This window comes from Lonchura striata, chromosome 3 (genome assembly GCF_050655825.1).
Source record: "Lonchura striata isolate lonStrDom1 chromosome 3, ASM5065582v1, whole genome shotgun sequence".
Lineage (NCBI taxonomy): Eukaryota > Metazoa > Chordata > Aves > Passeriformes > Estrildidae > Lonchura > Lonchura striata.
In genome coordinates this window covers 65,286,043-65,308,999 of record NC_140705.1, presented here as the reverse complement: position 1 = coordinate 65,308,999, position 22,957 = coordinate 65,286,043, and the positions used below count along the sequence as shown (strand labels likewise).

Genomic DNA, 22,957 nt, shown 5'->3' with positions numbered 1-22,957 from the left:
AAGCTGACAAAAGGAAAACTGATGGATGAGCCTGAAACAGTTGGAAGGGTGGTCCAAGTGCTTTAAAATTTCAGTATTTGATCTGAAGTAAATAATGTAAACCATTAGATTAGTAACAGGATTGGAGAACACTAATCTTTGAAATGGGAGGCTGTTTATTTTCTCTGCAATTAATTTTAAAATGAAACTGATTAACAGCTATGCACAATTTTAAAATGTTATGGTTACCTTGCCGACAAGTACTGTCAAAGACATGTACTCTGTGTAACTGAGAAAAATATGATAGTTGAAGTGTAGTTCTGGTGAAGTCAGTTCATGGTTTCATGATAAATATGAATACTTCAGACACCTGCTCAGGTGGAACATGCAGAATTTTTTCTGCCATGACAGTAATTTTTAAATTATAGAGAATAGAGGAATAGAAGACATCTCTAAAAACCGAAAGGCATCTCTCTGTCCAGTTGTCTTCCAAAAGAACATGGGAGTCCAAAAGTGAAGCAGATGCGATGTTTTGCACCAGGAAGTGCTGGTCCATGGTGGTCTTATCCCATTAATAAATTTAATTAATAATTAAATCTCAGGTTCTGTATAGTATCATTGAGAATGCTGTTATTACAGGTAACCATAAAGAATGCAATTAGTATAGGTAATCTTATGTCCTCTGATTCATCTATGCAGCATTCTGTGCAGATCCCACCCATTTTGGTTTTGCTGACTCATGATACAATTCAAGTTATGAAGCGATATTCTTACAAGAAAATAAATCTGCTCACAATTTCTGCTGTAAAAGGAAAGGAAGTTGAAGAACTTGCTGCTGTGGTTACATAAAGTCAAGGTGATGCAGGTGATATAATTGCCAGTAAGGAGCAGGAGATGCCTGCAGGCTCATCCATCACCCTCAGCTGTGCGAGCTCACCCTGGGCCCAGGTGTGTGTGCAGCACAGGTGAGCTGTCACACGTGTCACTGAGCCCTCATGTACACCAGTCTCCAGGACAGGACTGACTGAGTGGTCAAGTGGCTTTTACCTGCTGAACTAACTTCCTCTGCTAATTTCATTCTACTTTTTACAAGCTAGGAAATTAGCATTTTTTCATCATGACCTTGCTTGTTTCTTACCTCTTTTGTTAAAAACTCTTGTGGACGTTTCCATGAATGCACTTTTAAGGATGCTGGCAACTTTATTTTCCCATCAGGATCATCAAATCCAGGCTACACAAAATATGCATGAACAAAAATTGACCACTTTTAATAATTACAGTATTGTATCTTCCATGAGATTTAAAATAATATATTGTTCACAGGATAATCACTTAAGAAGCAAAAGAGCATAAAAAAGAACTAATAGTATATACAACTGAACAAGGAGTCCAAAGCCCCAGGTGAAGATGCAGCACAAAAGCCACCTCCAGTGTCCAGAGAAGTTTATATGGTCTGCACTTTTTCTAAGAGGTCTGTATGAAATGATTATTTTTCTTTCCCCCTTTCAGAAAAATATCCAAAAAAACCTTAAATTTTTAAGTCCGTTACTCTTGTACCAAGTATGTACTTTTTCTAACTCACTTATTTCTATAGCTTTTTAATGTGAAGACTGAAAGTATATAAAGCAAGTATTAAGACACAAATAAAACATTTTCCATGCATTTAGCTCTGCTATAGAATCCAAAGAGACCTATAATTATACAGCTTGCATTAGCCCATGACAAAGAGAGGCTCATACAGTTTTCAAACTTGCATTTTTGAAGTGATGCTCCTCCATGTGCACAGAAGGCATCAGGATATGTGATATCTGTTTACTTACTGGAAAGATGTGTGATGAGGACATGCCTCTGATACAGGTTGTGCTGACTGAGAAGCTAATCAGTTACATGGTTAATGCCTTTTATTTGTGCCTAGATTTTCAACAGCTTCTAGGCATATTATACATTTGTGAGTGTTTCACAGTCTACAATGCACTCTGTCTTCTACAGATGAGAGAAAGGAATTGCCAGGAACAATAATCTATGATACTCTGAGTTCTTAATGACTAAAGGAAGGCAAAACAAAGTACATCACAAAAACATAAAAAAATAAATACAAATCAAATACTCCCAAATAACCTTTTCCCCACATTTTTTATTGTTTTTCTTTCATTATGTAAGTTCCTTCAACATAATAATCTGCAACAAGCTATTTCAGTACCTGAAGGAAAAAAGATAAGCCGGGAGGGAGGGTAGGGAAGGAATGCTTTAGGAGTACTATTTTTTTTTTTTCTGAAAGCCTAAAGAATTCCTTGAAGCCTGAGCCACATAAAACTGTACTAACAGAGTTTATATTCTGCTTTCAGCAACATCCAACTCTGACTTCCCAGCATAACAGAAAAGTTTAGCTCTTAGACACTAGATAAACCAGAGAAAGGAGGTAGACAGGAATGGCATGACACCATGCAAAGTAAAAAAAAAAACAACAAAAAAACCCCACAAAAACCCACACCTGGAAAGCTAAAACCTTTCTTCAGCTTACTAGTACAAAAAATGCTCTGAAGAAGATTATAGGTCTAGCTAAACTTGTCTGAAAAAATCAAGTATAACTTATCTTTTATTTAAGGTGGCTCTAAGAGATGAGTGCCAAGTCTTAGGGGCTCATGCTCAACCAAAAGTTCCACAGGAAGGACATGGAAGAAATGAGCCCAAGAGACAAAGAAAGGTCAAATGCATAATCTCAGAAAGACAGTGCACAGCTCTAAGAGTAGGCATTGTGTATGGGTGGTTGGTAAAAGACTTTAAGTGTGACAAGGAAAGAGATCAGGTTGATTTCTTTGTCCACACAAGAAAATAGGACTGTTTGTATTTGTATTCCAAGTGTACTTCAAGGTTGTAGATGACATTGCTAATTTTGTTTCCAACTGAAATAACCTATACAATGTTGAATTCTGGCTACCTGCTTGGATTAAGAGGTCATGTTGCACAATACTTTAGATCTGCAAATTCATCTGCTGTGACTGGGATATAATTCCTTTAAAGATGTAAAAGGAGCAATGTTTCATACAGCCTGTTGCTGAAGAACTGAAGAGTCCAATAAACAACTCAGAACATCTCCTGTGCTAAAATAGAACATTTTCATATATAGTTAATTTGAAGTTTATGTATGATAATACTAATGTCTGGTAGACCTGACAAATTAGTGCTAGATATGTGCTGAGTACAGCCCAAAGACACCAAAAGTGGCAAAGGAACAGAAGAAGGACACAAAGGAAAATTATTTACTTGACAAGTTAATGACAGTCTTCAGTACAGAATGCATACCTTCTCTCAAAACAATACTTTGGCCGCATAGAAGTATAATATAGTCAACCTTAGGATAAGAAAAAAATAATCTAGAAATATATATGGAAACATAAACATAGTACATAAGAACACATTCAGAAGAAATATATTAACAATGCAGAATTTGCATATAAAACAGGTGATAAATCATGGTATTTAATGTATTTTAAATTTCAATCTAAGATGCTGAGTTTAAGAATTTTTTTAATAAATAAGTTTACCATTTTTCTGTATAGAAGACCCATACATTCTGCAATAATAACCAGTGTGAAGGAGTAAAAATCCGTGAGATTTTTAATTCATTCCGAAGTTGGAAAACAGGAATTTTTCAACAACTGGCAGGTGCTTACTTTCTGCAAAATGACAATATTCCCTCAAATCATTCTCTACATCTAGAACTGCAGACAGTGGTTCATATGTCCAGAAACTGCAGTGTACAAAAGAAACTACTTCAACATCCATTTCTGCCATAAAAAAGATGGATGCATCAAACCTTTTGAGTCCACAGAAACTGCAGTGCCCTGACGAGTGTGCAGTGCTCTGACATACTACAACAGTTCCCACATCCCCATTTTTAGTTATGCCATGAAATAGATTTGAAGGTTGTATTTTTATTAAACCACTAATGTACGCACATTAATGCACACAGATATGTTAACAATTCATTTTAAAAGCAGCAAATAAACAATACACAATACTTCTAGTTTATTACTGTAGTTTAGTAGGGAACTATTTAAACATATTGAAAATACATGATTGAAAATAAATATATTTATCAGTAACACGTTATTTTGAAGTTGTGACAAATACTCTATTAAATACAAGCACAAAAAATGAAGTGGATATAATACATGTTACACAACTTACTGAAATTTGACCTTTTCCAGGTTTTTCTTTTCCAGCTTTTCCAGCATCCCATTTTTCTGCATTGATATCTGCTTCATTCCATTCTGGCCAAATAGGAAATCTACACTTCTTGTCAGAAGCAGCTACACTGGAAAGCACAGATGGCCTAGAAAACACACAATAGCATAAATAAAAATGAACAGCATTATTAGACAAGGGTAATAGAAACTATTTTATCTTATAAAATATTATTTTTTAATGTAATAGGAATTTTAATGGTTTTAATTATGTTAACTTTTCATCACTAAGATAAGCAAACCTATCTTAGAAACTGCTTGTTATTAGGTATAAACAAACAAAATATTTAATGCATTTATACTTCTGTGAAGTAAATTGGGTAGCTGAAGCACAAAAACAGAATTTAAGGACAGTTTCTTCCCTCTTCTTTTCCCCTGCTTCAAGCCACATGGTTCTCCTTTCTCTCCTAGCATTCATCACTCAGTTCAACTCACTCACCCATCTGAAGGTGTTCTTTAATTTTTCCTGATCTATTCTCTTTGGATAACCAGAAGGAGCTTGCCATGGATTAAAGGTGCCCTGGGGAAAAGGACTCCCACTTCTAGGCATCTGTAAGCTGCTAGACCAGCCAGTGCTGTCTCCAGGCAGTTTTATTCTCAGGGCTCTTGTGCTACCAGCACTCTCACTACTTTCTCTTGGGTTTTACAATCCTGGCAATAATTTTGCTGAGGCTGAAAGGATTTTCACAAGACTAATACACAATATGTTCACAGCCACAAAGTAGCACTAGTGCACCTTCATCTTTCCAGTGCATACAAAGGGCTGAAAAACTGAATTAGCTACAATATTCATCCAATGTTCCTATATATAAATGCAATAAAATGTGTAACTACGTTCCAAAGTCAATCACAGACTACTTAAATGAATAGTCTGACTGAGGAAAATGTTTAGCAAATGACACCGGAAAATCCTATTAAGCTCCATCACTCAGAAGGTGGAAGCAGGGACAAGTCACTTGGGGAAACAGAGGCATTGCTCAAGTGTAGAGCAGTGAAACTACAAAAGCAAAAGCTCACCTGGAGTAGAAATAACCAAAGGATGTTAAGGACAAGATAAAATGCTCCCATAACTACATTGGCAGCAAAGGCAAATAAGGAAGCGCATGTCTGCTGCTCAGTGGGGCAGGGAACAGTGACAAACACGAGAAAGGCCAAGATACTGAATGTCTTTTTGTGTCTTGGGTTTTGTTGGCAAATTTGGCTCTCCCCAGTTCAAGAGTCTATTTACAGAGTCTGTGGGAGTGAAGCATTACCCACAATAGAGGAAGGAGCTGGGCAGCACTTAAGGAGACACTTTAAACTCAAATAGACATGGATCTGGCAATCTGATGTAAACTGCTCCTGCTTGAGAAGGAATTTGACTAAATGGCTCCCAGACGCACCCTTCAATCAATGCTTTTCTATAATTCCATAATACTTTAGCAATAGCAAGGACAAAGACATGGGTAAAAATAAAGATTTCTCACTGTCTAGACATTAACTACTTTCATCCACACTACCAGTAACTCTTAATGGAAGACAGCTGTTAAAATTCAATACCATCTGTGCCTTCTGCTGTGCAAAAACCACCCAAACATTGCCTCTACTTCTCTAACTGGAAGATGTATTCTGTTGAGTGATACCTAGCTTTAAAATATTTTCATCTTTGTCACCTCAGTAATCTGTAAATTGACTCTTATTACATTTGATCTTACATTAATGGCACAATATTTTCTCTAGTGTTTTCTTAAAGACTCAAATGATGCTTCATTCTGTATTCAATAATATTTAACAAGCAATTGAAAAACTCTGAGGTGTTTATCAGTTTCTCTGTATCATTTCCAATTGTTTCAAAGAATCTGCTGCATCTGTGCTAACTGCATGCATGAAGAACAATGAAAAACTAAGCACTGGCTGTATCAACAGATTCAACATTTGTGATATTTTGAAATCTGAATACTTCAAACAGTGATTTAAATATGATTCCTGGCAGTTTCTAAAACATAGTAAAAAATTATAAGTTAAAATTATCATTTTTTGTACGTCTTTCTTACTTCAGATGAAATACAAATGGCATATATATCAATTTTAAATATTTAAGGAATACTCTTCTTTTTTTAATATCTTTTTTCTACTTCTAAATCTGCATTTTCTCTTCTACATGTTTATAGAGAAGCATGGAAATTTCAATTACTGGTAACAATATAAAGATATTCTGACTCCATTCACAAATAAAATTAATTATAATTGCAATAATTTGTAGAACCACAGAATGTTTTGGGTTGCAAGGGACCTTAGAGCTCATCCAGTTCCACCCCTCCTGCCATGAGTAGGGAGGGACACCTTCCACTATACCATATTACTCAGAGCCTTTCCTCATTTCTTGCTATAAGATTTCTCAGTGCTTTGGGACAATAGCAGATTTAAAAATGCATAATTTCAAAATGTAGCAGTGAGATATGGAAGACTTACTTACTTAGCTTACTATCACACTAAGACAGAAAATCACTTTCCACACACTTTGATGTAACAGAATACCCTCAGCATTAACAATGTGGAAGACATGGAAACAATGGTCCCTATGATTGAGATGCCTAAACTAAGTTGTGGAAGTCTAATGCTACTGCTTCTCAAAAAGGATAATTCAATAAGACCTGGAAAATTCAAAAATAACTGCAACTTAATTAGTCTCCAAATATAAGTAATAAATAGTAATAAATGAAAAAAAGACAGCTGAATTAATTAAAATACTGCAGTTGAGTAATGCTATTAAGAAGTTCCTCTATTACAAGAATTGAATAATAAACTGAGAATTCTTTGAAATGAACTGTAAGATACAAGGACAATGTAAATTACTGCTATTTTATGCTCAGGCTGGATGGGTTCATTGTGCAACAGTATTTTTAAAAACCAACTCACTGGCAGACTTCTTTTTAATCCTGTGCTAAACCCTAAGAAGAAAAAGGAAGAATTAATTGCCAAATGAAATAACCATGAAGTTGGTATAATTCACCTCTGACCCTTAAAGCAGCTTCTCCAAGGATACTGGTATAATTGATATAGAGGAAAGAAGGGACGGCATGATAGACAAGCACAACAGGAAAAAGCAGACAGATTGCAACCTAAGTTTTTCAGAGGCTTCAGATTTAATACAGAGACAGGAAACAAGCCCACTGGAAATGTGCTCTCAAGTAATACAGTCATTTAGTCTGCAGACATATGCACTACCACATTCTGCAAGCAAGATCTTGTCATCTTGGTTAATGGAGTCTAGGAAGCAAATATTTTCTTCCTAAAACAGATAAATCTAATTGTAAGTGATCCATGACCATTCCTTAGAGAGGGAACCCAACAACACTGAAGGGAGTCTTGTCAAGAATTACAGAAGTATTGGTAGGTACTTTCAAGTAGCATAGCTACTCCGACCTTCCTTTCCCAATAATCATGTCATTCTGGATCAGACAACAATAATTTTGTAATTTTTTAGAAATCATGAAGACACCAAGAGGCAGTAAAAAAAAAAAGTGTCTCTTTCTGTGGATTGTTTGAACAGTCATAAAAAAACTTCTGTCCTCAGTAAAACTTTTATATTAGGAAAAAGAGGCACAGAACAAACAGATCCTTCAACTTTTTCTCCAAATCTGCGCTGCAGGGAAGCTACTTAAGTTTTTATCTAGTCTCTTTCAACCTCAAAGACAAAAGACTCCTTTGAAGAACTTATTTATAGCAGAAAGTTCTTTTAAACTATAATCACTGAAATGATTTTTAAAAAGTAGCATCTGAATATCTTAGAAACCCAGAGCAGAAACCATGGTAACACTCAAGTTCATAAGAATCTCTAAAGGATACAAGAAAGTTTGGCCAAGTATCAGTAACTCTGTGCAAAATTATATGCTCTTTTTTTTCATACCTAGTGCCATTCTTCAGAAGACAAACTAACAGAATGTGTCACAATCAGATGATTTAATAAGCAGCTAATAAGGTAATACAGTTTCCTTCTTAATATTGGCATAGTCAGCAGCAATTACAAAATAAAACCAAAATATTAATGAGTTGTTTACAATACCTTGCCATTAGTCTTATCTTGGATACTGAAGCCAAAACTTATAGGACTCTCTGCAGAAGTAAATAGTCTATGTGCTCAGAGCTCTCATGTTTGGGGAGACCCAAGCCATGGATGCAGTTCAGGTACAATGAACAGAACAAACAATTGTAAACCATCTATGCTGCAATCACAGTTGCTTGCAAAAGCCTACGACAACAGGTTTTATTGTCATTTCATTTTTATGTACTGGGGTAAGATTTCTTCCCCAAAAAGGACAGAGAACTTTCTATGTGAAGCAAGTTCAAACTGGAAAAGTAAAGTGATGATAGACAGAAAAGAGGAACACCAACTGATTATTCTTAATAGACATACCATTTTTAAAGGCATCTGTAATGGTCACTGCTTCCAAGTGTGGTGCTCTCATTTCTAAACACAGCTGATGTCCCTGTAGGTGTCAGACAAACTACTAACAGACCTCACTAACTTGTCAAGAACGAGCCTCTTTTGAAGGCACACACACATTTGCTAAGAGAGATGATTACCTAGCCTCACATTTAGCTTTGCCAGCTAGAAGTCCACGTTTTCTTACTTTTATTTGCCTTCACATTAATGGAAACCAAGTTATTCCTTCTTGGTTTGCTTTCCAGATTCTAGGAGGAAGAGAACCCCTAAATGCCAAATCCCTTGTGCAAATTTTACACAGTAGCATGCCTTGGACATTATTTGAAAGAAAAATTAATAGAAAATAGTAGTTTAAAAGCCCTGTACGTTTTAAAACTTTTTTTTTTTGTTTGCTCTCCTTGTTTTCAGCCTGATTCCATTTGTTGCCCTAAAAATACTGTCTGAATTCTTATCTGAATTCTGATTTTAGAATTCCAGCTAAAATTTAGTATCTTCTACTGTTTTGATCCATTTATCCCTAATAAACGTTTTTGCTATATAAAAACTTGAAGTCAGAAATTGAATATAAATTAAACACTGAACCAAGAAATAGACTTTTGCCATGCATTATGGGAAAAAAATGAAGATGTATTAAAAAAACTGGTGACATATAGACAGATAAGCAACTGAATACTTAATATACATCACAGTGGATTTGTTTTATCTTGTGTGACAAAATCTACGTAAAGCAAAACATTTTTTTTTCTTTTTTTTGCAGGAATTCCTGTAAAATTCAACCTTCATGCTCATAGCAAGCTCAGGTACAATGTTAGAAGTTTGGACCTGATCCTTCAATTTTTGCATTCCAGGAAGAATAGTTTCTATTGCACAAACTACCATTTGTAAACTGCTCAAAGGCAGAAGTAAAATCAGGTGCATTAAATACTTGAGAAATAATATAATGTATGTGCTGCTTTCAAATGGCAGACCAAGACCCTGTAGTCGGCAAGAGTAATGCCAGAAAACTCAGCTTACCATTTTCTGTGCTGTGAGACAGCTGTTGTGAAAATTCTCTGCTCCCGATTCTATGGAGCCAAAGATCTGCTATAAAAAAGCTTTTAATACAGAATGGAGAAAAATACCTTTACTTATTTGAAAAACATTCTTAAGAATGGAAGGTATCAGATTGCATGGAGGACATTCATTTGACAGCCTTTCATGTTCCACCACACTGGAGGTCACTTAAACCTTTAAAAGATATCCTTCAAACTTATTTTTTTTAATTACATTCCCAAGAGTAGAACATTGAAAATTAATTCCAAGAGAAATTAATTCCAAGGCAGAAACATTATATTATCTAGCTCTTAAATGAGCCCTTATAATGTACAGAAACAAAAACAGCCTACAGAGGTGGGCTTTCTATGCAACGTTACTGGTGGAAAATATAATATACCAATACCCAGATAATGTCATAGCAAGAGCCTGGAAAAGAATAATGTCTTTTCCTGTCATTTTCAGGTACTAATCCCAAAAGAAGTGATCTCTGACAGATTCTTCCAAGATGGTTATCTTGGAGATAACCAAGACTCTGAGTTGTGCTCCAGGTGGGATTGTGAGCTGGTCCAAATCCTTCGAGGTTAACTGGCTTCAAAATGTGGTGGTGACAAGTGAAGTGAACAGACTGCCACAGACAACAAGGGGTTCAAGCCACATCTTGCATTTTCCACCAAGTCACAGCAAGTAACATCTACATCCAATTTGAAGATCAAATTTCTGTCTGATCAATGTGCTCTTCTTCCAACCAGCAGCAAATGAATAGGCATTATAAGGTTATAAGCTGACCTTAGACCCAGCTGTAAGTATGCTACGAGGACTGCTTTTGACACTAAAGTCTGATACTCAAGTATCAAGTAGAAGAATATGAACTGCATGGCATTGCTTCTTTGTTGGCTTCTGTAAAAGCCTCTTGTGCCTTCCATATGGCACCTGAACAATTAACCAAGAGCTAGAAGTCTCTGCATGGCAGAGCATGCCAGTATTTCTGAGGATTTAGGCCAACTAATTTAAAAAGCACTTTGCATGCATTCAGAAAGTTAGGAAATCCTATATCTTCCATGGTGGTTACAGAGAGCTCACAGAAGTAAAGACCATTCTGCTTAAATAGATTAATAACCCCTGGCAAACAGAGTCTCTAACACTATACTTTAAGAATGCTTTCTAGTTCCAAAGCACAATTATTAGTATTTTTCTTTTGACAGTACATTTTCTGCTATGCAGTTCTGCTGAAAGCTGCTTTTCTCCATCATACTGTTCCTTACACTGTTCATCAGAATAGAATTCAAAGTTCCTCTTGCAGAGTCTGATTGTACAGTCTCCAACCAAGGGCTCATGGAGTGTTTGCCTGTAATATTCTCTGACAGCACTTTGAGTTTCATGGAAATAAAAATCTAAAACTAAAATCAGTAGGGAGTACAGCATTTATGTGATATTGCCACTAGAAAATTACTTAACATTTTCATGCCCATGAGTCTATGAAGGTTGAAATCTACAGATCAAATAAGCTGAGCTCTCAGGGGTTCCTTGTTTTAATTAGAATTAACTGGGAAAATTAATTTGAATACATAATTTCCTAATTAATATGCAATCTAGTTTAAAAAAAAATTAAACTTATTGGTCAGCTTATATGCTACTCTAGTATGCTTCTCATATTTACCTGGGGGAAAAAAAATTATCTCACCACAAAGCATGAAACTAAAAAGAAAGCTAAAAGTTAAAGGGAGTAAAAAGTTGTGCCAAGTTGTACTGTGTATATACACTGAAAAATTTTGATAAATGAAGCACAGGCACTGAAAGAAAGAGCTTCATTTTTCTCCTCAGAAATTCTAGGTCTAATTTAGAATTTTTTTTGTGATATTAACAAAATTACTGCCCTCAAAAATATTAGTTAATTACAAAACAAATAGACAATAAAAACAATAAATGAAAAGTGGTTCTTTCAAGCTTAAGAAAGACAATGCAAAATCTTCAGGAACATGTCTAGCTTTAGTCAGGTTAGATTGATGTATTAACACAATAGCACAGTAGTAGAGCTTGCAGAGGGTCAATGATGCAATAAATAACTTCTGAAGAACAATCATGAACCTAAGATCACAACACATTTATTCACTAACACTGCTATGACTGGAGAAAGTACTTATGTGCAGGATGGCATCGCTTGCTTGGCATTTCAGATGGTTAAATTTTAAGGTACATAGATACTTCTCCCTTCAGTTATGCAGCTGGATGTCCTGGAATCCTGGGCCACCACTGATTTATGTTGTGCCTAAATTATTTGAGAGACCAGGAAATGCCTTCCAAAAGGCTGCAGACAGGCATTCAAACCAAAACAATTGTTTATCTTTGGATTGCAATTACCAGCACGCTAAAGGAGACCATGATCCCAAAACATCCTCAGTTTTGTCAGGACAGTAGCTGCAACTGGAGATGAACAACTGCTGTAGCTCAAGATACACCACTCACAGAATCTTGTGAAGCCTTAACTGGCTTTGGCTAGAAAGGATCCGAACTGAGCTGTTTGAGACAGAAGAGCCCCTTGTAGGGGGGATATGTTTTAATTTTGTGATGGAAACAGTGTCGATAACGCAGCGATAATTCAGTTGTTGCTGAGCAATGACTACACAGAGTCAATGCCTTTTCTGCTTTCACACGGCTCTGCCAGCACGGAGGCTGGGGGTGCACAAGAAGGAACCAGAGGGGATTTAGCCCAGACACCTGACCCCAGCGAACCAAAGACTTTCCTTACCATATGTTGTCATGCTGACCAATAAAAGCTGGGGGAAGAAGAAGGATGTAGAAGACATTCAGTGATGACATTGGTCTTCCCAAGTCAGCGTTACATGTGATAAAGCCCTCCTTTCATGGGGGATGGCTGCACACCTGCCCATCCATGAGAAGCAGTGAATGGATTATTTTTCTTGCTCTGTTGATTACCTATTAAACTGCCTTTATCTCAACCCACAAGTTTTTGCATTTTTACCCAGATTCCTGCCCTCATCCTGCTAGGGATGAGCTAGCAAGAAGTGTGGGTCAGAGCTGCCAGATGGGGTTAAATCACAGCATTTGAAACAAATTATAATTTTAAAAACAATGGAGTTTCCAATAAATTGGGCAGAATTAACCACAAAAAATCCCACACCTAATCAAATAAATGCAAAATCAGGGCTAGTATCCTCAATGTCTTTTGTCCAAAACATTCACTCTGTTTCAAGTCTCTAGCAGAAGTTGGTTACAACCTCAAAGCCACACTCAACTCTGACTGTAGCTCATGCACAGCCAAAAACAAGCATAAGCACCTCCAAAGCAGCTTCTACTGTAATACAACAAGCCCTTCTCTCAAATAAAACATGTTGTAATATATGTTGCAAGTCAAAGATGTACCACTGGGCTACCCCCTTGGACCACAAACAAGAGCACAGGAGTACTGAGTGAGAGAATGGGTGAACTGTAGGCCAACACCTTGTCTCAAACAATACCGCAACTGAAAACCTTTATGCAAAGAGTATAAAGGCATATCTAGGATATTTGTCAAATACTTTCACAGTCCCTAAGTATTTTTAAGAATACTGCTCAAGCACTTCCAAGATTGATGTAGTTGCTATACAATGGGTTTATTTTCAGAAGGCTTGTTCACAGATTCCACATAAATTTTTAGTGCCCATTAAAACTTATATTAACCAACATGAGAGGTCCACTAAAAGCTTCAAGTTCAATTACCATGCTCTTACCCACAAGTCATGAGTTCTTACTATTCTCAATTGTCAGCCTATCTAAAAAGCCCAAAACATCAAAAAATTAATCTGGTCAGTCTATATCCTCTAAACTACCAAACTAAAGAACACATGCTAGCAGTGGCTAAAACCTCAATCACAAGCCAGGCTGAGACCTTATTCTAGGCATACAGGAATTGAAAATGAACTAGCAATGCCACTATTTTTTCTGCTCTTATTGTCCCATCCTTTAATCTTAATAACAAATATTATAAAATCCTAGGCATTGGTGCAGCAACCTGCTACTCATTGCAATCAACTAGGCACACAGCTAAAAAAAATATTTTTTTCCAGTCAGTGCAGCTTCAGCCTGTCTCTGTTGGTCCTTAAGGATATATCAGCAGTAAATATTAGTTAGTGACCTCTTTAATAAGAACTCCAGCATGGATCTCGCTTTCCTCTATATACATTGGTGACCTCTGTCTGTGCCACAATTACCCCTAAATCACTTGCCTCTCTTAGCACTGACCATTAACTCCTTACTTTTGTCCCTAATAGCCCAAACCCTAATTGAGATAGACGCTGACGGTTTAATTCAGAAGATTGGCCTTGATGGCATAGAGCTTCATCAAATTAATTTAAAAACATTTTAGTTCATTATCCATTCTTACCACCCAGAATCTCTTCCAGTGCCACGAAAGACATCAAATCCTATTCACCATAGCTGTTGAAACCTGGGAAAGATCAGAGTCTCAGTAGCCTCTAATGGTACAATTAAGAAAAGCTGTAAGGGCTGCAGCTCTTTTGAGCTCTTCAGGCCATCATCTCCAGCAGCTGCCTAGCTCCTGAGGGAATTGCTATCTAATTAGAAAGCAATAATGAAGAGAGACCCAATGGAATATCCTGCAGAGACCCAACGGAAGTCTGGCTAGCAAGTCCAGAGGAATTCTCTTGCCTTCTCCATATGTTTCTGAGGTCCCACTCTAACAATGCAATATATCCACCCATAATCCTGATTAATTTTGCAAAGTGCAGATGTCCTGACTGTTCTAACCACTTGTGAGGAAAAAAAAAAAAGAAGCCTGATTTCACTAGAAATTGAGAAAAGTTATTTAAAGGTGATCAAAATATATTGCACAGATGTTTGTACACATTACTCTCAGAGGATTTCTGCATTAATTTTATCCACAACGGATGAAACTGTAACACTAATTCTTTTTGGTAAGCACTGACAGATTTCAGGATTTTTTTTACAAATTGATTAAAGAAAAATTAGTCTTCTTCCTTTTTATATTACTTCTAGTTAGTATTTTGATCATTAGAGACATATAAAAAACAAGTCACATTTACTATCAGGAGGACAGTATTAGTCAAAAGACAAAGTATTTTTCACATTTTTTGTCCTTGCAACTGCAAGCTTCGTTCTAAAATAAAACAGAAAATCTATCTTACAATCACAACAGAATATTAAACTTACAAGGCAACATTTTCTCAGGCAGGCTGAGAATATCCATTTCTCTTTCAAATACAGGAATAGTTACATTACTTAAGTTTTCATAGATTTACACAAAATTTTTACAGTAATTGTCTCTGCCTCATAAACATCCTGAACAGAATGAACACAGACATCAAAGAGAATCAGAGAATATTCTGAGTTGGATTCCACTAGGATCATCAAAGTCCAACTCCTGGCCCTGCACAGGACACCCCAAGAGTCACTCCATGTGCCCAGGAATGGTGTCCAAATACTTCTTGAACTCTCTCAGGCTTGATGCTATGACCACTTCCCTGGCCAAAACAAGAACAACAGAGTTACTAAGCAAAGGGTGCAGTGAGGAGAAGGAACTAGATACTGGCAGCCTGCAACAGAAAAGGTAGCAAAATGGGAATCAAGGTGTGAAATATAAAGTAGAAACATGAAAATATAAGAAACTACTGTGTAGTAAAGGCTGTGTAATTAGATATGAAATAAGCACAAAGGGGCATTTGAAATTGACTTAAGGAGACAAATAAGTGATATAACTGAAACCTTCATGTATGGCAGAAAGAAAAGGGCCATAAGCACATACATGAGATAGCTTTTTCATTTGAGTCCTGACAGCACCATGCATTCAGGCTTACATTAGAATGAGAAAGCTGCTAACATTATATAAACAGAACTCAAAAGTCAAAACAGTGACAGTGAATGTCAATGTTCTCTATTTATTTGTCTTTTCAGGAAGAAATAGACATTTACACAGAAATATACAAATTCACACTAAACACCCAGCAAATAGAAAATAATTTAAAAATAACTCAAGAGATGCTACTTACACAGAAGTATTAAAGAAATTAATAGGAAGAATTCTTTTCTTTATCATACTTGCTTTCCTTAGATTCCTCATAACATAAAGCAAACCTTCCAGACATTGGGAATTTTCTTTCCTTTCTGTAAGGAAAACTGATGTGCTATAGCCGTCATTAATCATTTTGTCTCCAAAATTGCAGCTAGTTTGGTTCCTCTTCCTAATGAAAATAAAGCGCCCCCATTCTCAAAATTATTGTCCTGGTTGACAGTGATTTTAAACTCAAAATCATTCCAGTGAGCTCTTAACTTCTGGTAGGTCCCGAGCAGCAGCCGAAGGCTTCGTTGTCCTTGCTGTGCGCAAGGTCCGAGGTCTGCGTGCCAGGGCAGGAAGGCGCTACCGCCAGGAGCGCGCCAAGGGCCGCACAGGGAGGGAGCGCAACTTCCACACGAGCTGCGCCCCCAGTCTGAACAAACAAACAGAACCGCAAGAACAACCAAACCCCGCCTCGGCTTCAGAAAGCACTTTTAGCGAAGCACCCAAGTGAACTTTCTCAGCACAAGCTGTTTGCCCGCACGGCGCACGGAAGGCTCGGGGGAAGCTCCCGGCCGGCCGCAGCAGCGCAGGCCGGGCACGGCGCCGTCTCCGGGCCGGCCGGCGGGGCTGCCATGCTCCTGCGCCGCCCTCCCTCTGTCCCGCGGCTCTCACGTTTTGGAGGAGGGGAGCTCCTTCTTCTTGCTCGCCTTGGAGGCCATGGCCGCGGGTCGGTGCCGCCGCGTTGCCGGGCGACCCGCGGGAGGGGCCGCGGGCGGCTGAGGGGCGAGGGCCCGGCCCGGCCACGGCGCCCTGCGCTCGGCCTGCCCTGCCCGCTTCGGGCTCGGGGAGCCCGAGGAACGGCGGGGAGGGCTTTGCGAGCAGAAGCCTGGTTTCGAGGGTAACAGATACCGCTTTGTGTGGCAGCTTCAGGAATCCGTCCAAAGAACGTAGTTTGCCTGCTGGCCGGTGATAACCAGTTGTGAAATGCTGTCGACTCCATCGAAGACAGAGAGACCTGGACAAGTGAGGGGACCGGGCCATCACCACTTGTAGGAAGTTTGCCCAAGACCACTGCTGGGTTCTGTACCTGGGACAGAGCAACCCTGGACGGACTGGGAAACAGGCTGGACAGCAGCAGTGCAGGAAGGGACATGGAGGCCTTAGTCGATGGAACTTGACTACGAGTCAGCTCTGCCCTGGCAGCCTAGAGAAATTTTTAAGCTAGATGATGCAACTCTTTATTTTCTTTTTAATTTCAGATTGAGGCAATTAACTAACTCCTGCTATGAAGCCCATCATTACCAAAGTGAATGCTGTTCTACCAAGGTCAGATTAAATTAGCATTAGTCTGCTGGTTTTGAATTCAGCAGATAGTTGTAGTGAATGATGAAAAATCCTTAATAAAATAGAATATACTTTGCTTATTCTTATTCAAGATTTTTCAAATATAAAAACCAATGAAAATATATTTGTCAAATTGCAGAGGGCATGAGCGGATTAAAAATAGGAGGAAAAATAGGCAGAGGTTGCTACATCTAGAGGCTTGTTTTAGACAATTTCAGATCTTTATTTATATTGAGATGACAGGCAGCCAGATACACACTCATAAATTTTAAAGGGCAGAATTCTTCCACAGCTTGGCATTTCCTTTGGCGTTATGTCCAAGAGCATCCATTTTAAACAAGGTACTTTGGGACACTTCTCACTTGAGAGCCAAGTAAACATTTCAATTTTATTTATCTCTTTATAAACTGAACAGCTGGTCTTCTCTTCATACAGTTATGCTATCAAATATTGATTCAGGCAAACAGATGAAAATAGGAGAGAAAGAGATGAGTTTAAACATCTGGCTACACCTCTTCAGTACCAGCACAGTGTTGCTCACCTCAAACCCTTGCTGGATGCTGATGCAAACTTGTAGATGGGAGACAGGATTCAGTTTGTGACACAGAATGCAGATAAAAACACAATGGAAATTACAGACTTTCTATCCCTCTGAATCTCTTTTACTTTCCTATACTTACTGGACAGACAAAATACTATGGTAAAGTAACTATGAAAGATACGTATAAATGTAAGAGGCACTTATGATAGTTTTCATAGTAGGAAATCTTCCTTTTTGATCCCAATGCAGATGACCAACGAGTTTTGCAGCATCCCAGCAAATAAAACTTCCATAATACACTTAGGTGAATGACAACATAAAAGTAACTGAAGTTTGAGTACCTGGGTCTGTAAACATTTTGGGGTGGTAGAGGAGGAAGAACAGAAATCAGAAAAGAAATCAGAAAAGCATATTTAAGTACAGAGCCTTTAATTCTTTGCTCTGTTAAATGACAGTTACTACATAGGAAGTTCAGAATGGACCTGACCTTTACCTTAAAATCCTACATTAAATTTATTTGCTAAGAGTGATGGCATTAAAAGCAGGTATCTAGGTGTTTTGTGAAGGAAAAAAGAGATCCCAAGTTTAACATCCATCAAGTTACATCTTTTTATTTATGCAAGAAGTTCATTTAGAATTCCATAACCTAACAGCAATGACAAGGACAGCTTGTTTGGAAAGAGAAATTAATCTGAATTTCAAACCAGATAGTTTTCTAACTGGCAAAGAATCTGTAAGGTCACATCAGCTGTTTCACTGCCCTAATGTCTTGAGCCATGAAGTATATCTGACAGACACTCCCTGCAGGGAAGAAATTGTTAGGGTAGAAGCAGCCTGACAGAAAATGCACAGGACAACAAAACAAGTATTGGGAACCCATTGAGATGTCACTAAATAAATACTAAGGACGTACTGATTAGCAATGGATGGATGACCTTCTGGTCATCATTCTTCTAAGGTACCATTGAAAACACCAGCTTATTTGTTTTCCCCTGAAAGCATCACAGCAACAGCTACAGCACATACAAGTCACTTGCAGGAATGCAGCCTTTTAATCTTAAGTATTTTGTACTTTTTTACAGCAACGCATAGTAGTTGGAGAGAATAGAAAAAGTGTAACTGAACAGAAACACTATGAAAAGCCCTCAAGGGTCTTGGAACTCATACTTAAGTCTCCTCTGATTTTACAGAGGGCACAAGGACTTAAGAACAAGAGTAAAAGCTTTTGCCTCAAGAGAAGTGTGGGACTGGGGCAAAGCAGAATGTCTAGAATAACTGATGAGTATGCTAAAGACACTCATTCATCTCAGAGATGCCAAGTGACAGGATTAGAATCAATGTGAGAATTTAAATACAAGAAATTTCTCTTAAAAACAAAATTTTATTTTTAAGTACTGTGAAGGTGGTCAAACACTGAACAGGTTTTCCAACAAGACTGTGGAGCTTTTTTCAAACCACGAGCAACCTGCTGAAAGTCTAAGCACAGGTGTAAGACTACACAATCCTTCAAGACCACTTTCAACCTTATCTATTCTGTGGTTCTGAGAAGTTTTCCACGAAAAAAACAGGTTAAGGTCAAAATCAGCTAGAGGCTTCTGTAAAAAGAGATGCTTCATTTTCATGCATGAGGGTGCAACAGTCACAAGATGAAAGGATTTTGGTGTTGCATTTTTGAGACTTTTTCCCCATGTCTTTTTATCAACTGATAGGAAAATCTAGTTTCTGAAATGAATGCTCTTAACAGATAAAGAAACCCCACTACCCTTTAACTTCCAATACTCTCTTTTATCTGTTTGTTAAGTGAAAGAGCAGGTGGAAGAGATGTAAGAAAAGTACAGGTCAGTGGGAAATAGTGAACAGAGGATGACAGCAGTGCACTGGCATTTCATTAAGAGCAGGCAGTGAATATCAGGAAAAGAGTGAAGGGTGATCAAAAAAAGAACAATTGTGAATGATGAACAGTAATGCCTGAGAAAATGAAAACACTGCAGTATGTGATAAAGCCTGGGAGGAGCAGTCTGTGCACTGAGTCAGGAACAGTCACTGAGGTGACATAGGCCAGGGAACTGAATTTGAGCAAAACCATCCTCAAATAGATGGACTGAAACTATACAGGCAGCTTTAGTCTGTTAAGTCTTTAACATGAGGCCAGGGAGTAAAATGGATTATGAGAGTTTTTTTTGGGTAAACTGATAGAATAAGACAAAGTAGGGGGAAAAAACCACAGCCAGATGCATAATAGAAAATTGTTTTTGCCAAAGCACAGGGCTACAATGCCATTTCAAAAATACCTTATGGTAATATGTCTCATCTGATTTTGTCAGGGACATGGTTTTTCCAACATTCCAGCCTCTCTTGAATTTGACACAGTGTCAGAAAGGTGGGGTTCATCAGAATCCTATGTTACTATTTCCACTTACCTTTTTTATTTTCAAGTTCTTTATTTGCTAGAGCACCGTTCCATCACATTGTCATGCTATAATCTCATTTTGGAGAAACACAGACCCAAAACATTCTGTTAAATTTCAAGCAGTTGTTCAAGTCCAATTTAAATACAGCAATACCATCAAGTCTGCTCAGGGCACCTATTTAGGTAAAAGTGTGAACTGAGGATCACCTCAACTTGGATCATCTCTTCAGTCTAATTAACACTCTAACCCCTGTTTCTATAGGGATATAACAGTATGCCCCAAGAGCAGGCAGCAGAGGAAAATCAAAGTGCCTCAGAGAATCATGCAGAGCCATTGGCTTTCTTTTGTAAATTTACATTCGATGATACAGGAGTATCTTTCTACATCAAAAGGAAAGGCTTTCTGGGTTTGATAGAGTGTGAAAACCCTATCTGAAATCTGGAATTAAATAAGACAACTGATTCTCTAAACTATTGGAACTGTTACAAAATTTAGATATGGACAGAGGAAGTAGTATTACCTCTTTAGAAAATTCTATATATTTGGCTAAAATGATACAATGAAATTGTGGCAGTAGCCTGAGGGACAGAAGGGCATTTGTTTTTAAATTGAGAATACACAATCTTAATGTAGTGTAAACTACAGGACTGCACAACCTATTAAATCTCTTAGTACACTGTTTTACTTATTTTCATTTTTACATTCTTTTTATAATTAAGAATGTAAGATTTTTGCAGGAGATTAAAAAAGTTATGTCGTCTTGTTCTAAGTAAAGGCACACTGTTAATCACAGCAAAGCCCTTTTAACAGTAATTCACTTCAGTGTGTTTTAAGTGTGGTTGCAGTTGCATATGCAGACTAAAAGCAAAAAGCAGACTAGTTGAAAAATGCAAAACATAAGATTGCTGGATAAATATGTTTTAATAGAAACATGATTAACATTCTTAATGAAAAGTTAGAAACAAGGTATCTTACATCTAATTGATGTAAGATGTCTTGTAACTTGTTTTAACCAAATAAAAATATATTGTCTTCTCTAAATAGCAAAAAAAAATCTATAACAGTCTGTAACTTCTGAAACTCAAAAATTACACAAATTGTTGTCATACTTATGCCATCATCCATATACTAAGTGCCATCCCATCCATTTCAGCTACAAGTTATCTGATCTAATTGTGCTTAAAACAATAACCCAATAAAATGAAATGGCATCCTGGAAGACATTCTGATGGAAAATTCTTGCTCCTTAAACTATAAAATACAAGAAAGCAGTGATTTTGGGGATCTTGTGGCAAAGGGCCATCAAAAACAACAATTCTTTAAGTTTCAAGCAAAGTAGTTTTCCTGTGTGGTGGGTTGACCCTGGCTGGATAGCAGGTGCTAAACCATGACACAACCAAAGCCACTCTATCACTCCCCTCTCAGCTGTATGGAAGAATGGAAATATAACAAAAGGCTTTTGGGTTGAGGTAAGAATAGGCAGTGATAACTCACAAGTACTCTCATGGGTAAACAGACTAGACTGAGGTAAATTAGTTTACTACAAATCAAATCGGATTAGGATAATCAGAAATAAAAACTAAATCTTAAAAACACTTCTCCCAACTCCTCCCTTCTTGAGCTTGACTTTACCCACAATTTTCTCTACCTCTTCCACCCAGTGGTGCAGGGGTATGGGAAATGGGCGTTTGCAGCCAGTTCATCACATACTGGTCTCTGTTGCTCCATCCTTCTCAAGGGAGGACTCCACATTTCTCCTGCTCTAGCATGGGGCCCTTCCCATGGGACACAATCCTCCAGAAACTTCTCCAATGTGAGTTCTTCCCCTGGGCTCCATTAACTGCTCCACAGTAGGTTCCTTCCATAAGGTTTTTGGGTTAATTAGGATAGGGCTTCATGACTAGTTTACATAACTTATACACTTCTCCATGAACTGCAGTTCCATTTCCCTCTACCAGGGAGACACTACCATTTCCTTCCTCAGGCCAGTCTTTTCTTACAGTTGTCTTGCTCTGACTGGATCAGCTTTCCCAATCCACCTACTCAAGTCTTAAATACCACAATGTTCCCTCTCCACAGAGGGATAGTGAGAATACAGTTTGTAGCACAAAGCAAGACTACCATTCTATTAAAAGTGCCAATTCTTTTCCTCAGACAAGTGATAGAAGATTTAAAAAAAAGACTACATCCTGCAGGTAGTTTTATACTATTGGCCTCAATAATGACAACCTGTATCAAAACCAGTACATTCCACCAATTTTAGAGTTCTGTGCTTTCTACATTCATGCAGAGGTTTAGAAGAAGCTATGAACAAAATAAGGAAACTGCTTAAATATAGCAGCAGTAACTTTTCAAGCAAAAGTTTAGACATTCTTGAAAATAACCTGCATAGGATTACATTGTCAGTGACAGGACCCAGATGAGATTCATGCATTCAGGCAGTCACAAAACTTGAGTTTGGTCTCCATTCTGCTGTTGAAAAAAAAATAAATCAGCTAGTGAAACTGCACATGGAGGTAAAATTGGCATTTACATTTGTGCAGCTTTAATTAAAGTTGAAAAAAAGACAGTGGAGATTAAACATCAAAAGTGAGTTTACAGTCAAAATGGAGTTGTTCAAGTGATTGAATAGGACAATTGTGATAGTTTCAACTCTCAAGGAAAGTCAGGCATTGAAACAACTTTCCCAGGGCCATACAGTCTCCATGGTTTGAGGCCAAGTTCAGACCACATGAACATCTAAGCATGGTGCTATGACCTTGCTTGGAGAAAAACACTGGCTTAGAAGACATCCTAAGATCCCTTTCATCTGAATTATCTTACGATCCTAAGCTTAATAAACCCAGTTTTAGTTTAGGTCAAGCCTTACTGTGGTAATTTTAAATAATTCTTTAACATAGCACATACTAGAAGATAAAGTCATTTTCAAATGTCAGCAAAAGC

At 37.7% G+C, this 22,957-nt stretch overlaps 1 protein-coding gene across 11 annotated transcripts in view; it reads right to left on the bottom strand.

Moving 5' to 3' along the window:
- The window catches only part of ADGB (androglobin), a 103,454-nt gene extending 80,566 nt beyond the window's left edge, over positions 1-22,888 (bottom strand). For 7 of the 11 annotated variants that reach the window (XR_014953808.1, XR_014953809.1, XM_085575363.1 and 4 more), the window contains exons 1-3: positions 15,711-15,876; positions 4,171-4,315; positions 1,118-1,210 (exon numbers count right to left, since the gene is read on the bottom strand). Coding sequence is in view for 7 of the 11 variants with exons in the window: in XM_085575363.1 (XP_085431489.1) it covers positions 1,118-1,210; positions 4,171-4,315; positions 15,711-15,865 (393 nt within the window). In the remaining 4 variants the exon portion in view is untranslated. The other 4 variants (XM_085575371.1, XM_085575372.1, XM_085575366.1 and 1 more) reach the window with 4 other exon arrangements.
- Positions 22,889-22,957: the final 69 nt, after the last annotated feature.